We start from the raw sequence: 14,500 nt of genomic DNA on the forward strand, positions 1-14,500 counted from the left end.
AGAAAGCTCTTCTGAACAAATCTTGTATATCTGGATGTGACTGTTGGGGTCTTAGAAGGGCTGAGGACAGGAGAGAGTCTGAGGCTGAAGGACAGATTTTGTGTCAGGCCTTGTACTGTGTTCCCCCATAACTAGATATGAATGAATTTTAGGGGGAGCTGGAAAAGCAGCTTCTACAGGCAAACCCAATCCTGGAGGCTTTCGGCAATGCAAAAACTGTCAAGAATGACAACTCCTCCCGCTTTGTAAGTAGCAGAGCCATATGGGCTTTTCTGGGACTGAGTGGCCACCCAGTGTCATATATCCCCTAAGAACACAGACTCTAAGAGTATAAGGAGAGTTCTGACTAAAGGACTAGAGGCGATAGAGGATAGCCATATATGCTCCCTGTCTTCCAGTCCTCACCCAACATTTAACATTTGTGATTTATCTAACATTTACTGAGCACCTAGACAATGTTAATACTCATCCATACATTCAACAAAGCATGAACTTCTCTATAGTACATACATCTGTCCACTACCAAATATTGACTATGCACCAACTACACAGACTCATTCTGGTGAACACTTTTTATAGATCGTTCCCTCCCATTTTAATTTTTGAGTTGGTTTTTTATTAAGCACACAGACCTAGGTACCAAAAATCACAATGAATAATCCAATGTGGCTCCAGACACAGAAAGAAGACCTGCTTTGGGGAGCAGCAGCCAGTGAGGACTGCTGTAAACCCAAGGTCCTGAACCTGTAAGAAGAAAAACCAAGACATGGTGACATGTGCTTACAGTCACAACACTGGGGAAGCAGAGACAGGGTAATCCCTGGAACTGCCTGATCAACTAGCCTAACTTGCCTAGAGAGTTCCAGGCTAGTTAGACTGGTAGTGTGTACCTCAAGTCCCCACCCCCTCACCCCCCCACCCTTGCTACCATCACACACACATGAACAAACATTTCAGTCTCTCACTGCTCAGGCCAGACCTTGGTGTAGAAAAGCCTGTGACTGACTGAAGAGCAACATCCTGCCAGGCCACTTAACCTATGTCAACCTCACTTTCTCTACCACATAGAGACAGCCATGAAGGACTTAGTTGTTTCTTGAGATGATGATGTTTCCTGCATGGGTTTGGGAGGCTTCGGGAGGGGGTGTCCCAGCTCAGATGCTGGTTGTTGTGGACTGTGAAGTTCTGAGTCCTTTCAGAGTCTCTCCTGCCTCCACGGGGCGCCTAACACTTCCTCACTTGCCTGTGGTGTGTAGGGTCTGTGCTGAGCCTGGCCCACATTGACTTGTTCTTCTCTTGGCAGGGCAAGTTCATTCGCATCAACTTTGATGTCACTGGTTACATTGTGGGTGCCAATATCGAAACATGTATCCTTTGCTGAGCTGGAGCCTCATGGGGGCTGGGGGACCCAGGAAAAACACAGAACCCCCTTCTTCTCTGGAGACTCTTGAGTTCCTTCTGGAACAATCCTTCTTGTGCTTAACAGGAGGTAGTGTGGGGTAGGGTTACATGTAAATCCTCAACATCTGCCAAACTCTTTGTCCTTCAAGCATTCATCTGAGATCAGTTGCCCTACATAGGCCCATAAATCTGCCAGCTCTTGGGTCCCTTGCAACTTTAAAGGGAGCCTCCCAGGTCCTGGAACACTGTAACAGCTGGCTTGGGAAGGTGGGTTTGGGGAACTTTCTGAGCTGTGAGCTGAGTCCCTAAGCTGGCCCCAGAGCCCTTAACTTCTTGCCAACCAGATCTTCTGGAAAAGTCTCGGGCTATTCGACAGGCTAGGGACGAGAGAACGTTCCACATCTTCTACTATCTGATCGCTGGAGCCAAGGAGAAGATGAGAAGTGAGTCTGTCCTGTGATGGGTTCAAGGGTCAGCAACTGGGAAATATTTGGGGGAGGCGGGCATGCAGTTTCTCACCTCCTGCAGTGAATGAGTGTTTGTTTATTAAGTTATCCTCACCAACTCTGTGTTTGATATGGTAGATGACTATTAGTCACACATTAGAGCATTAACTGTTTAGGTCCAATTACAATCTGTGTCTTTAAAGGAAGCAGGAAGCAGGTGACAATGACCTAGATGCCATTTAGAAAACTTGCCAGGGGCTGGGGATTTAGCTCAGTGGTAGAGCGCTTACCTAGGAAGCGCAAGGCCTTGGGTTCGGTCCCCAGCTCCGAAAAAAAGAACCCCCAAAAAAAAAAGAAAGAAAAGAAAACTTGCCAACAAGTTTCTAACTTGTCATTAGAAAAATCCTAACACTCAAGAAGCAGAGACCAGGAGGTCTTATGGGTTTGAAGCTAGCCAGGTCTACATAGTGAGTTCCAGGCCAGCTATGGCTACATAGTGAGACCCTGCCTTAGAAAATACCTTCAGGTTGTTGGCTGTGAGATCAGCTCTTACTTTGTAGTCTGGGTGGCCTAGAAATTGCTGTGTATTCCAATTTAGTCTTGAATTTGTAATTCTTTCTGCCTTAACTGCTCAAGTACTGAACTTGTTGGGTATGAGCTCCAAAACCCAGCCGTATATTTTGAGTTTAGAAGCAATTTGGAGGGGCAGTTAATTCAAGACTTTCCACTATACAAGTCTTGTTGTTTTGTTTTCAGACAGGGTCTCATGTGATCCAGGCTAGCCTCAAACTCACCATATAGCCAAGGCTGACTTTGAACTCCTTATCTTCTTACTACACCTCCCAAGTGTTGTAATCACTCCTTTCCTGCATTCTTTCTTTTGACTCTGGGGATGGACCCCTGTCCTTTACAAACATCAGGCACATCTTGTCCTATAAATTGAGTTACACCCCAGCCAAACAGACTTTTTCTTTTAAAGGCCAAATTGTTACTGTCTACTGCTCTGCAGGGCACATAGATTCTGGTCAACTCTGCCAATGTACAAAAACAGCTGCAGCAATGCATAAACCAACAGAAAATATATGTTTCAATAAACTTTTAATTTACAAGAACGGGAAGCAGTGCTGAAGTTTGCTGTCTTCTATCTTAATGTTTTTCATGTGCTCTTTATATTTCTGGTAAGAAGCAAGCTGCTCTGGCTGTGCAGGAATCACATTGTTTTTTCCAACATAATATTTTTATTGATTATTTGAGAATTTCAACAATGCACCCCTTACCAAGTCCAGTTTATGCTGCACACATACTAACTGGAGCATGGTCAGGCTCCCAGGAGCCATCAGCTGTGAAGGGCCACACTTCAGCTCTCTTCGATGGGTTCCTGTCTACACTGCTTTTGAGGAGGAGGAGGGGAGTTGTCATATAAGCCTCACAGTTGAGGAATCAAACATTTTAAAAAAATTAATTTATTTTATGTATATAAGAGTACACTGTAGATACACCAGACTGAAAGAGGGCATCAGATCCCATTACAGATGTAATTGTGAGCCACCATGTGGTTGCTGGGAATTGAACTCAGGACCTCTGGAAGAGCAGTCTTTACTGCTGAGCTATCTCTTCAGCCCCAAGAAATCCAGCTCTTAAAGGAACATCAAAATTATAGCCACAAAAGGGACACATCCATCAGTGAATACGGAATCTACGTTCTGTAATTAGGGTTAATTTAGAAAACTGATGATAACAGCACAAACTTGGTTTCCATCAGTTTTTTGCCCCAAAGTTAAATATTTTGGTTAAGAAGATTAACAAAAGGATAGTTGTGAAGCACACCTGTCATCGTAGCACTGGAGAGGAAGCAGGATAGCAAGGTCAAGGCTAGCCTGGGCTAGCATGGGACCCTGAAAAAAGAAAGGGGGAAGGAAAAAAGAAGGGGGAGAAAAAGCGAAGAAGGAAAGGAAGATAGGAGAGAAAGTGAAGAAAAAAGAAAGGAAGCTATGAAAGGCTATGATCAGCCCAGCTGTTACCAGGTATTTTGCACATCGCAGCCACTAGGGGCTGTCGCCCCTCAGTTCATTGTTCTTGAAACTGCCTTCTGGAACACCTGATGTGAGAGGATACAGGGTGCTGGGTAGGTGCTACTTCAGCAAATAAGCAACTGACAGTGGGAGGCCCTGGGATAGCTTGCAGAAGCTTGCAGAAGCTCTTCCCTTTGGAGTCCCAGCTGCATTTTGCTACATACTCTCTGGCGCTAGGCCAGTGGCAGCTGGGTCACAGACCAGGGCAGAGTCTAGGGCCAATTGCATTTCTTTTGTTTTGTTTTGCTTTGAACCGGTATCTCACTGAGTAGCCCAGAGTAGTCTTAAACTCATAGCAATCTCCTTGCCTCTGAAGTATTAAGGTCACTATTACAGTAAGAGAGCTCACAAGGAAATTGAGGCAGCCCCGTTTTAATAAAACTTTATTTACAAAGGCAACCAATGGGCCAGATTTGTTAACCTCTGATAAAAGGCTTGTGAGATAAAAAGTGAGAGCTATGTATCAGAATAGGAATTGAGTATATCAGACCTAAATTTGATGTCCTGAAATATCTTGTTATACACAAGGCAGAACATAATATACTGTTTAGGATACATTAATTTATTATTGTCTTAGTTTACTCTTTATTGCCTTAGATAGTAATTTATTTTTAAAATAAATTTGAAAAATGTGTGTGCATGTGTGATTTTAGGTTTAAACATAACATGCAGGTCTGATGGGCATGGTGGTACATGTCAATGACTCCAGCACTGAGAAGGTAATCAGGACCAACATGGGTTACATAGTAAGAACCTATTTCAAACCACAAAAAACTATGTGTGCATGTGTGCTTATGTGCGTGTATGTGTGTGTGTGTGTATGTATGTATGTGTGCATGCATGTGTGTGCATATGTGTGTGTTTATATATATGTATGTGTATGTGTGCATGCATGTATGCATGCATGTGTGTGCATATGTGTGTGTTTATGTATATGTATGTGTGCATGTGTGCTTGTGTGTACATGTGTGTGCTTGTGCGTGTGTGTATGTGTGCACGAATGTGCATGCATGTGTATGTGTGTGTATGTGTGTACATAAGTAAAAGAAAAGATCCAATTCTTTTTTTTTTTTTTCTTTTTTCTTTTCCGGAGCTGGGGACCGAACCCAGGGCCTTGCGCTCGATAGGCTACCGCTGAGCTAAATCCCCAACCCCCAAAGATCTAATTCTTTAACCTTGTTTTTGGAGTCAAAGGTTTTGGGAAACTCAGACCAGACACATTCCTTACTGAGCTGAAGCAACCCCATGATAAGGGCGATGGTTGAGTAAATAGTACAGACAAAGCTGGATTTTAGCTGCCTGGTACCCTGGTACAGTACACAACAAACACCACTGCATGAGACCAGCACTGGATGGCATGATAACACATGGGAAGAGTTGTAACTGCCCAAACCTTGAGAAAGGCAGAGAGATGACAATGGCCCAGCTGTTGCTAGGATCTGTGTCGGACTGAAGGTGGAAGCAGGTCTCCACGCTCAGCTCACTTTCTTCCTTCCTTGTAGATGACCTACTTTTGGAGAGCTTCAACAGCTACACATTTTTATCCAATGGCTTTGTGCCCATCCCAGCTGCACAAGATGATGAGATGTTCCAGGAGACACTAGAGGCCATGTCCATCATGGGCTTCAGTGAAGAGGAACAGCTAGGTGAGTTTCATACCTTATATCTAGTAACCTGGATTTGTGCTGCTGGGGAATTCCTTACTGGCCCTCATCTTGTCAGGATGCATGACTACTCTCTAGGTTCCCTACCTCCTGAAAGGAGGCAGAGAGGGAGAGAAGAAAAACCAAGAAAAAGAAAAGTGAATTCTTCCACATGTGACTTATTAGGCAAGTGGCTAAAGTAAAGCTCTTTTGATTGCAATTGTCCCAAATTGGCAAATTGGCTTAAACAGAAAAAGTGATTCACTCTATGTTAGTTACTTCTGTACCCCGGTGACACACCAGACAGGAACAACGTAAGAGGGGGAGGATTTATCTTGGCTTATGGTCCCTAGGCTCTTATTCCATCATGGAGGGAAGGCATGGCGGAACTGTACAGACCATGGCAGTGGGGATATGTAGCAGAGCTCCTTAAATCACAGCAGGCAGAAAGCAGAGTGGGAAGGAACTGCCCCTACCGGCCTACTCCCACAGGCCAGACCCTACTTAGAGGCTTTCAAGAGAGCACCATTAACTGGGGACCACGAGCTGGAGAGAGAAGCCTATGGAGGATGGCCCAAAATCAAATCAATCAATTCAGCTTGTTGCAGGTTCTAGGTTCCAGGGACTCAGAATTTCTCTTAAAAGCTGGTGTCTGGTCCTCCATTGTTCAACACCATAGTCCCCATTAGGCTGTCATTTTCTTTAAGACACCAAGATGCCAAAATGCTCAATGTGTTTTATTCAAATAGTGAATGAAAGGAAAAAACAGGAATAAAGTGAAATGGTGATTAATTAACGTTGTTATCTGCCCCTGTAAATGAGGAGTGGTGGGGCCATTTAAATAGTGTTTTGTTAAAATGACGACATCTGTATAAGTGCTCATAAGAGATGAAAAGAGAAAGTAATAGAGAACAAAGCAAGACTTTAACTTTTTGAGACAGTGTCTCATGTAGCCCAGGGTAGCCCAGAACTTGCTATGTTGCCAAAGATGATCTTGAACACCTGATCTCACTACCTCTCCCTCCTGAGTGCTGGGATAACAGGTATGAACCATCCCATCTGCTTTATGTGGTGCAGGGAATCAAGCCAGGGCTCCCTGCATGCTACGCAAGCTCTCTACCAATGTCATCCTCAAGGAAACTGAGGCAGAGAAGCAAAAAGGTCTACCCAAGAACAAATAGGAAACTGCTGCTGGAGCTCACTTGGGACCCTGATCTTGCCTATAGGAATAGAAGTTTGGGTCTTTAAACTTCTTGAATAATTTATTTCAGGAACCAGGTGGAAAGCAAGGTTAAATGGTCAGGCATAGTGGTACACGCCTGTAATCTCAGCACTTGGGAGGGTTGTGAGCTAGAAGTCAGCGTGGGCTATATAGTGAGCTTAAGCAGACAGTGATATAGACATGTCACAGAGACAAAAAGAAACAAGCAAACTACACATGGAGGTGCACACCTCTAATCCCAGAACCATACCAGAGCCAGAAGACTCTATGTGAGTCCAGGCCAGCCAAGGCTACACAGAGAAAACCTGATTAAAAAAAAACCAAAACAACAACAATGCCAACAAACGAAAACAGAATAAAGCCAGGTGGTAGTGGTGCAGGTCTTTGATCTCAGCACTTGGGATGCAAAGGCAGGCAGATCTCCGAGTGGCTAGTGTGGTCTACAAAGAAAGTTCCAAGATTGCCAGGGATATACGGAAAAAGCCTGTTTCAGAAAAAAAAGAAAAGGAGAAAAAAATGAAAAGAAAATACCAAGAAAGACTTAAATCAATGATGAAGCAGATAGGACACAAATGGAGCAAGAGTAACTGTCTGTGGTGATACATGCCTATAAACAGCACCTGGAAGGGTGAGGCAGGAGGATTGGTCCTAAAGTTAGCTTGAGCTAAGCAGTGGGATCTGTCTGAAAGTAGGAAAATGTGCCAACAATCAATGTTCAAAAGATAAACCTTAACCAGTATTTCCAGCTCTAGAGGTGGGCACTTCTGCCATCTACTGGTAAGTGGTGGGGGTGCTACTAAACATCCTTCTGCCCAAAAATTTCTTCAGAACTCAGCAAGGCTGAGCTGGAGTTAGATGGCTCATCCTCGCTCAGCAGGCACTTTGGAAATACTTAGCTTAGACTTGTACTTTTGAGGACCTAGAGGCCAGCACTTCCTACTTCACAAGGTTCCTTTTGTTGGTGTTAGTATAAAAGAGAACACCCTTAGCAGTGCCCTGTTTGTAACAGCTTCACAGTGAAGAGGAGTGGGGGATAGAGGTAGGTTGGCAGTTAGCAACTGGATCTTCCTCCTCTTGACTATGTCTGGGCCTTGTGGTGTGAGGTCATCTGCTGTGAAGAAGCTAAAACCTATGTTTTGGCCTGGGGACCAAAGAAAGATGGAGTTTCTAGGCTTTGTTACTGGGACATGATAACTTCTTGGTGACTGATTCCACAGTTCAATTAGGTCTATTGGCCACTCCCCCAGGCACTTTTTACCCACCAATCTCCATCTGTCTACCCATTTACTCTATCCATTTATCTTTAATCTATCCATTCTTTCATCTTTCCATCTCCACTGAGGTATCCATCCTCTGCCACTCTATGAATCCTCTATACATCCGTCCTCCATCCATTCATTTTCCCATCTACAACAGTCAGTGAGCTACATTTGGTTCATGGCTGGAGCTTTACAAGTCCTTACTGCATAAAGAAATCCCAAGTTTTTTTCAGCAACTTCCTGGCAACACTCAGCTCCCACATCTAAGCATCTTCTGCAAGTCAGGGAGTCAGACAATCTTGTTCAGACACAAGAACTCAGAACTTGGTCTACAGAAGGATGATACTGGTTGAGTCTGGGTGTCCAGTGATGGTTAGATTGATGGTTTTCAAAATGCTTTGGGCTGTTACCGACTAATCCACTCTTCTCTCCCTACTTCAGCCATCTTGAAGGTAGTATCATCCGTCCTTCAGCTTGGAAACATTGTCTTCAAGAAGGAGCGAAACACAGACCAGGCATCCATGCCTGATAACACAGGTACTCGTCACTTTTCCCATTGGTGATAGCTTTTGAAATAGGGAGTCAGGTCACATTTAGGCACTGATGATATAGACATCCCCCTTATCTATGGCTACACATGGCAATCAGTTGTGATCTAAAAGTACAAGACAACACAAAGAAAGAGTTTGACAGAGGAAAGCCACCTTCGTGTGACTTTTATTATAATACACTGTTATAATGTCATTTATTGTACTGTAAGTCTCAGCCTCCAAGTACCAAGATGGCAGGTATGCTTCATGATGGCTGCCTGACTTATTCCTAATTGCTCTTGTTAGCTCCTTATGCTACCTAAACTTTATCAGAGGTCTCTATAAAGGGAAGCATCAACATGCACAGAGCTGGCACCATCTCAGTTCCAGACATTCACTCAGATCTTGGGCCAATGCCCCATGACTATGGGGGCTTTCTTCTATCTCTGCCTCTTCCTTTGAATGTTTCATGGCTGCAGATCCTATAGCACAAAGTCAGAAGCTCAGTGTTTCCAGCCCAATGGGCCCTCCTGGGTCACCTCTTCTGAACCCTCCAATGGTTTGTGTATTGAATAAGCATTTTTAAGAGTAGTTGCACTCTGCCAGGCCTTAAGACACAGCAGAAAGAAAGCCAGCTCTGCTCTTCTTATGGTACAGTCTTGTAAGCAGTCAGACTCAAGCTCCTTGCAAATGAAGGACTCAGATAAAGCACAGGTGGTCCAACTGAATCCAGATCTCATAACAAGCCACCACAAGAATGTTCCCATGGGGCAGGACAGGCGGCTCAGAGGTTAGAGCACTTATTTCTTTTCTAAAAGACCCAAGTGTGATTCTCAGCACATCAGTCAGGAATTTCACACCTTCCTGTTAACTTCATCTCTCCAGATATCCACCACTCTTTTTAGTACCCACATGCACATGTGCCTACACACACACACACACACACACACACACACACACACACACACACACATATGCACAAATAAAACTAAAACCTTTAAAAAGAGATCCTACTATAAAGTGTTATTTCTCTGAAATTCTTGTTGAACTCAGAACCCTGGTTCCTCTCTGGATTTTCCACCACTGATTCTGGCATCTTTCTTGAAAATACTAAAAATTTCTGTTTCTGAGAGGATTGCCTGGCTCTCATTATTCTTAGAAGTAGCTAAATATCAGGTTTCTACTTTTGGAGTCACCACAGACCATATATTATATCGCTTTACAGCGTCACAGAGACTACCCTATTGGACATATATTGTGTAATAACCCACCATCCCCAAATGTGGTAAGTGAATAGGATCCAATTTGCCACAAGAACTCAAATACATTAACGGATAGCTTGTGAAGCAACGGAGGAACCCTAAACTTTAGTATTATCTGCACCCCCATTTCCCTGTGTGATAGACAAATCTTTGTGTGTAGAAAGCAGCTGGGGCTGTGGTTCTGTGTGTTTTTGAAAATAAGTTTTTAAATGCAGAAATATGTACAGTAATATAATGAACCACGTTTATGACTAGAATAGACATATGAATAATTTTTGTTTCCCATGTTCTTCTTTTGTTCAAAGTTGTTTCTGTTTCTTTCCCTGTTGTTTTTTGAGGCAGGATCTCACATAGCCCATGCAGGGCTCAAACTCTCTGTGTGGGCAGAGGTGACCTTGTACTTATGATGCTCCTGCCTCCATCTCCCAAGGGTGGGCATGACAGGTGTGCACCACCACACAGGTGCATGAACATTTCTTTGTTTTTAAAGGAAATTGAACAGTAGAGATGACATCACTTGGTCACAGGGGCACCTCTTCTCTTTGGTGGCATAGCTAAAACACTTCTTTTCTCACACTTATGCAGCTGCTCAGAAAGTTTGCCACCTTGTGGGGATTAATGTGACAGATTTCACCAGAGCCATCCTGACCCCACGTATAAAAGTTGGACGGGATGTGGTGCAGAAAGCTCAGACCAAAGAACAGGTAATGATGCTGTGGCTGTTAATGCTGTAAGCCTTCTATCCATTTATCATCCAACCTATAATACATGACATCTACCCAGTCATCCATCTGCCCACATGTCCATCTATCCACCCACCTAGCTACCAACTCTCCCATTCACCATCTACCCAATCACTCTTCATCTACCTGTCCATCCAAACAATAATCTGACTAACAACTATCCATTCACTATCTACCATCTGTCATCCACCCAGACATCTATTTACCAATTAGCTACCCCTCTACCAACCTACTCATCTATTAGCCATCCATCTACCATTCTTCTACCCAGCCACATATCCCTCTACTTATCCATCTACCCATTCACCTGTATATCTTCCATCTATCTAATACTAAAATATCTGCAGTCCTATGCTAACTTTTTAGGACACTGCTAACCAAAAGCAGAGTCCTCACACATCACTGACCTTAGAGAACCTGACCTGTGGAAATAAATGACTGTATATTTTCAAGAGGCAGGGCTAACAGCCTCTAATTGATCCTTGAATGGAACAAGCTCCACAGGGTTCTCTTGGGTGGCATTTAATTATCTGTCTAGTCACTCCTTAAATCTGACCACTCTTCCTGCTACTTTCCTGCTGCCAATACCCATGTTTCCTTCATTGCCCCTGCAGGCTGACTTTGCCATTGAGGCCTTAGCCAAGGCCACCTATGAGCGCCTTTTCCGATGGATTCTCAGCCGTGTGAACAAAGCCTTGGATAAGACCCATCGTCAGGGGGCCTCCTTCCTGGGCATTCTGGATATTGCTGGGTTTGAAATCTTTGAGGTATATCTGTGGTCTTGGTCATCTGGGATAGGGCTTTGAGATACTGCTACTTTGTAGAAAGGCACACAAATAAACACTATAGCTAGGAAGCTTTTGGTTAAGGCTACACTTGCGTGTGTAAGAGACATAAATCCACTATTTGGATTGTGTAAGTTGACTGGTCAGCAAAATTGGATGCAATAGGCAGGATTACTCTGTTTTCCACCTCACTGGTTCCATCTCCAACACCTCTCACTTCATGGGGTTGAAAGGCCAGGGCTCCACATTTCCATTTAGTAATCTTACAAAAAGGAACATCCAGTTCCAAGAGCTTCAATCCAAATCTTGAAGTAGAAGTCACATTGGTTCCTGCTCACTATGGGCTACCTCCAAGCTAAGCACCGTGCTCAGGTTCTTTACTGTATTTCATATAGTGTACACAGAGTGCCTGGGTCCCACTCCCATGAGTTGGAGGGAATTTCTCAGAGCAAGAGTCTGAGCGATGTATCAAAGAGGTCCTCTGTAGGAATCTCCCTAGTTTTTGAGCCTAAGTTACCCTGTCTATGGAATAATGAGAACATGCCTTACATGGTTCATAGACCATGTGAAGGTGAAAAAGGTGAGTACCCTGTGGTATGGGAATGGGCCACTTTTCCCAGCCATACTGGACTTTATACTATCTTAGTCGAGGCTTCTTGCAGCTGAACTCCCTGCCTTATGAGCTCAACCAGCTCAGCTGCCTTCCCTTTCCATGCACATGCACAGGTAAACTCCTTCGAGCAGCTGTGCATCAACTACACCAATGAGAAGTTGCAGCAGCTGTTCAATCACACCATGTTCATCCTGGAGCAGGAAGAGTACCAACGAGAGGGCATCGAGTGGAACTTCATCGACTTTGGCCTGGACCTACAGCCTTGTATTGAACTGATTGAGCGGCCGGTGAGGGGCTGGCTGGCACTGTGCGTGCATGGCCCATTTGTACACACCTAGACAGAAAATGCTTTCCATGTGGACAGTGTTTCTGGGCAAGTCTTGCAAGGCTGTAAATGAACTCCTTGGGAAGTAGGCCATGCTTTCTGTTAATCCAAGTTACAATCAACATTTTTTTCTTTGTTTTGTTTTTTCTTTGTTTTGTTTTCATCTTTGTTTGTTTTGTTTTATTTTTACACCACCCTTTTTGAGCTAACTCACCTGGAACTCAGTATATAGACAGAGGCTAGCCTCTAACTTAAGAGTCCTCCTGCCTTAGCCCCACAAGTTAGTCATACTGTTCCTGAGTGAAATAATTATTTTAACAATTCTAGGCTTTCAACCCAGGACCTTGCCTACACTAGGCAAGTGCTCTTTCATTTAAAGTTTAAAGATAGTTTTATTCGTCTATATAAATTTTTTTGAGATAGAGTCTATTGTAGACCAGGTTGGCCTCAAACTTACTATGTAGTTGAGGATGACTTTGATCTTCCTGCCTCCAACTCCCAAGTGCTAGGATTGCAGGTATATACTGCCTCACCTGGTTGACACATGACTATGACAATCCTTCTGCCTTGGCCTTTCTGTGCTAGGATTAGGGTGTACATCACCATGATGTAATTTCCCCTTTCTTTCTCTTCCTCTCCTCTATTTATTCATTCCCAAAGAGTCTATGCTTTGTCCACTGATATATCCTAAACTTCTAGAGCCACAGTAGACTAATAGTCACCATGTGCTGGGCCTTCTCTTCTAGGGTTGGGGCTGTAACTATGAACAAGATGGGCATGGACCCTCACCCCCTGGAAGGGCTGGTGGCGAAACCAAATGACACTCCTGGCAAGACACTATGGAAGACAATCAAAAAAAAAAAAAAAACGGTTTTATGTGGTGGAGTCCTCAAAATGGAGATAGTTTCCCCAGGGTGAATGATACATAGCTCACCTAAATTTAGATCCTCTCAAACACAGAAAGGCTTTGCTGAAATGGATCCTGGGTAAATTTATAAGGAAGCAAAGTGATAGATTCATTTGAAATTCTTGTATAATCTTAACTGGGTATGGTGGTTCACACCTATAATCCCAGCACTTGGTAGGCTGAGACAGGAGGATTGCTGCAGGTTTGAGACTAGTGTTAACTGGATAGTGAGTTCTGGCAGTCTGGGATATAGTGTCTCAAAGTGTATATGGGAACCTGAGATACAAAATAAACCTAATAAAACAGGATCCACGGTAGAGGGCTTGCCTAGCTGGCTCTAGGCCCTGAGTTCCATTTTTCCCTCGAGCTGGGAGAGAAGAATGCAATCTTTGCGTATTTCCCAGTATGGGTATCAGCAAGCACTGTGTCCTTTTGGTTCTTGCTTCCAATCCCTCAAGCTGTCTATTGACAGGAGTGTAATGGTTTAATAGATTTGATGTGGAAGAAAGAGGGTATGGATTTACCTTAGATATAAGCAAAATGCAGTAGCAGTGCCAGCAGGACTCCTGTGAGTAACCTTCAACGTAACTCAGCCTGGCCTTGAACTTGTTTGTAGCTGAATTAGCATTGAACTGATTCTCCTTGCTTCTGCCTCTCACATGTCAAGGCTTCAGTCCTATGCCACCACACCTGACAATATGTGTGGAATATGTATGGTTGACCCTTCCTGATGAGCCTGGGGTCCTCCTGCCTGGTGGTGACTCTGCCTTCCTATATGCCCAGAACAACCCTCCTGGTGTGCTGGCCCTGCTGGATGAAGAATGCTGGTTCCCCAAAGCTACGGACAAGTCTTTTGTGGAGAAGCTGTGCTCAGAGCAGGGCAATCACCCCAAATTTCAGAAGCCCAAGCAGCTAAAGGACAAAACAGAGTTCTCCATCATCCACTATGCTGGGAAGGTATCGGTCAGGGGACTTGGGTGGTTCTCTGTCTCAAAGGTACCTGGGAGGGTGTTCACAGCAAGAGAACTTTGACAGTGGCTGTGTCCTCCAAACACTTGGCAAGGTAGTTCTCAGGGGCTCTGTATGATTTGTCTAAGTGACTGTCAGGAGTGGAAATGACCATCTCTGACATAAGTCAGCTGTGCTGTCCAGACTGTTCTTCCCTGGGAAGACTCCAAATACTTCTTGCTTCATGGCAAACCCAACAAAGGCAAGGCCCCTGGAGTAAGGGCACTAATGAGTCTTCTACAGATTCACAGGAGCCTCTGACATTACCACTGTGCTTCATCTGG

At 44.1% G+C, this 14,500-nt stretch overlaps 1 protein-coding gene across 14 annotated transcripts in view; it reads left to right on the forward strand.

Moving 5' to 3' along the window:
* Positions 1–14,500, forward strand: part of Myh11 (myosin heavy chain 11) — a 94,735-nt gene that overhangs the window by 35,838 nt on the left and 44,397 nt on the right. For 12 of the 14 annotated variants that reach the window (XM_087569748.1, XM_087569749.1, NM_001429929.1 and 9 more), the window contains 9 exons: positions 153–245; positions 1,304–1,367; positions 1,746–1,844; positions 5,422–5,565; positions 8,485–8,580; positions 10,421–10,539; positions 11,193–11,345; positions 12,090–12,263; positions 13,992–14,165. In XM_087569748.1, the coding sequence (XP_087425874.1) occupies positions 153–245; positions 1,304–1,367; positions 1,746–1,844; positions 5,422–5,565; positions 8,485–8,580; positions 10,421–10,539; positions 11,193–11,345; positions 12,090–12,263; positions 13,992–14,165 (1,116 nt within the window). Of the gene's footprint in view, positions 1–152; positions 246–1,303; positions 1,368–1,745; positions 1,845–5,421; positions 5,566–8,484; positions 8,581–10,420; positions 10,540–11,192; positions 11,346–12,089; positions 13,170–13,991; positions 14,166–14,500 lie in introns of those variants that run through there. The other 2 variants (NM_001429933.1, NM_001429934.1) reach the window with 1 other exon arrangement.

Source organism: Rattus norvegicus, chromosome 10 (assembly GCF_021556685.1).
Source record: "Rattus norvegicus strain SHRSP/BbbUtx chromosome 10, alternate assembly SHRSP_T2T, whole genome shotgun sequence".
NCBI classification, from domain to species: Eukaryota; Metazoa; Chordata; class Mammalia; order Rodentia; family Muridae; genus Rattus; species Rattus norvegicus.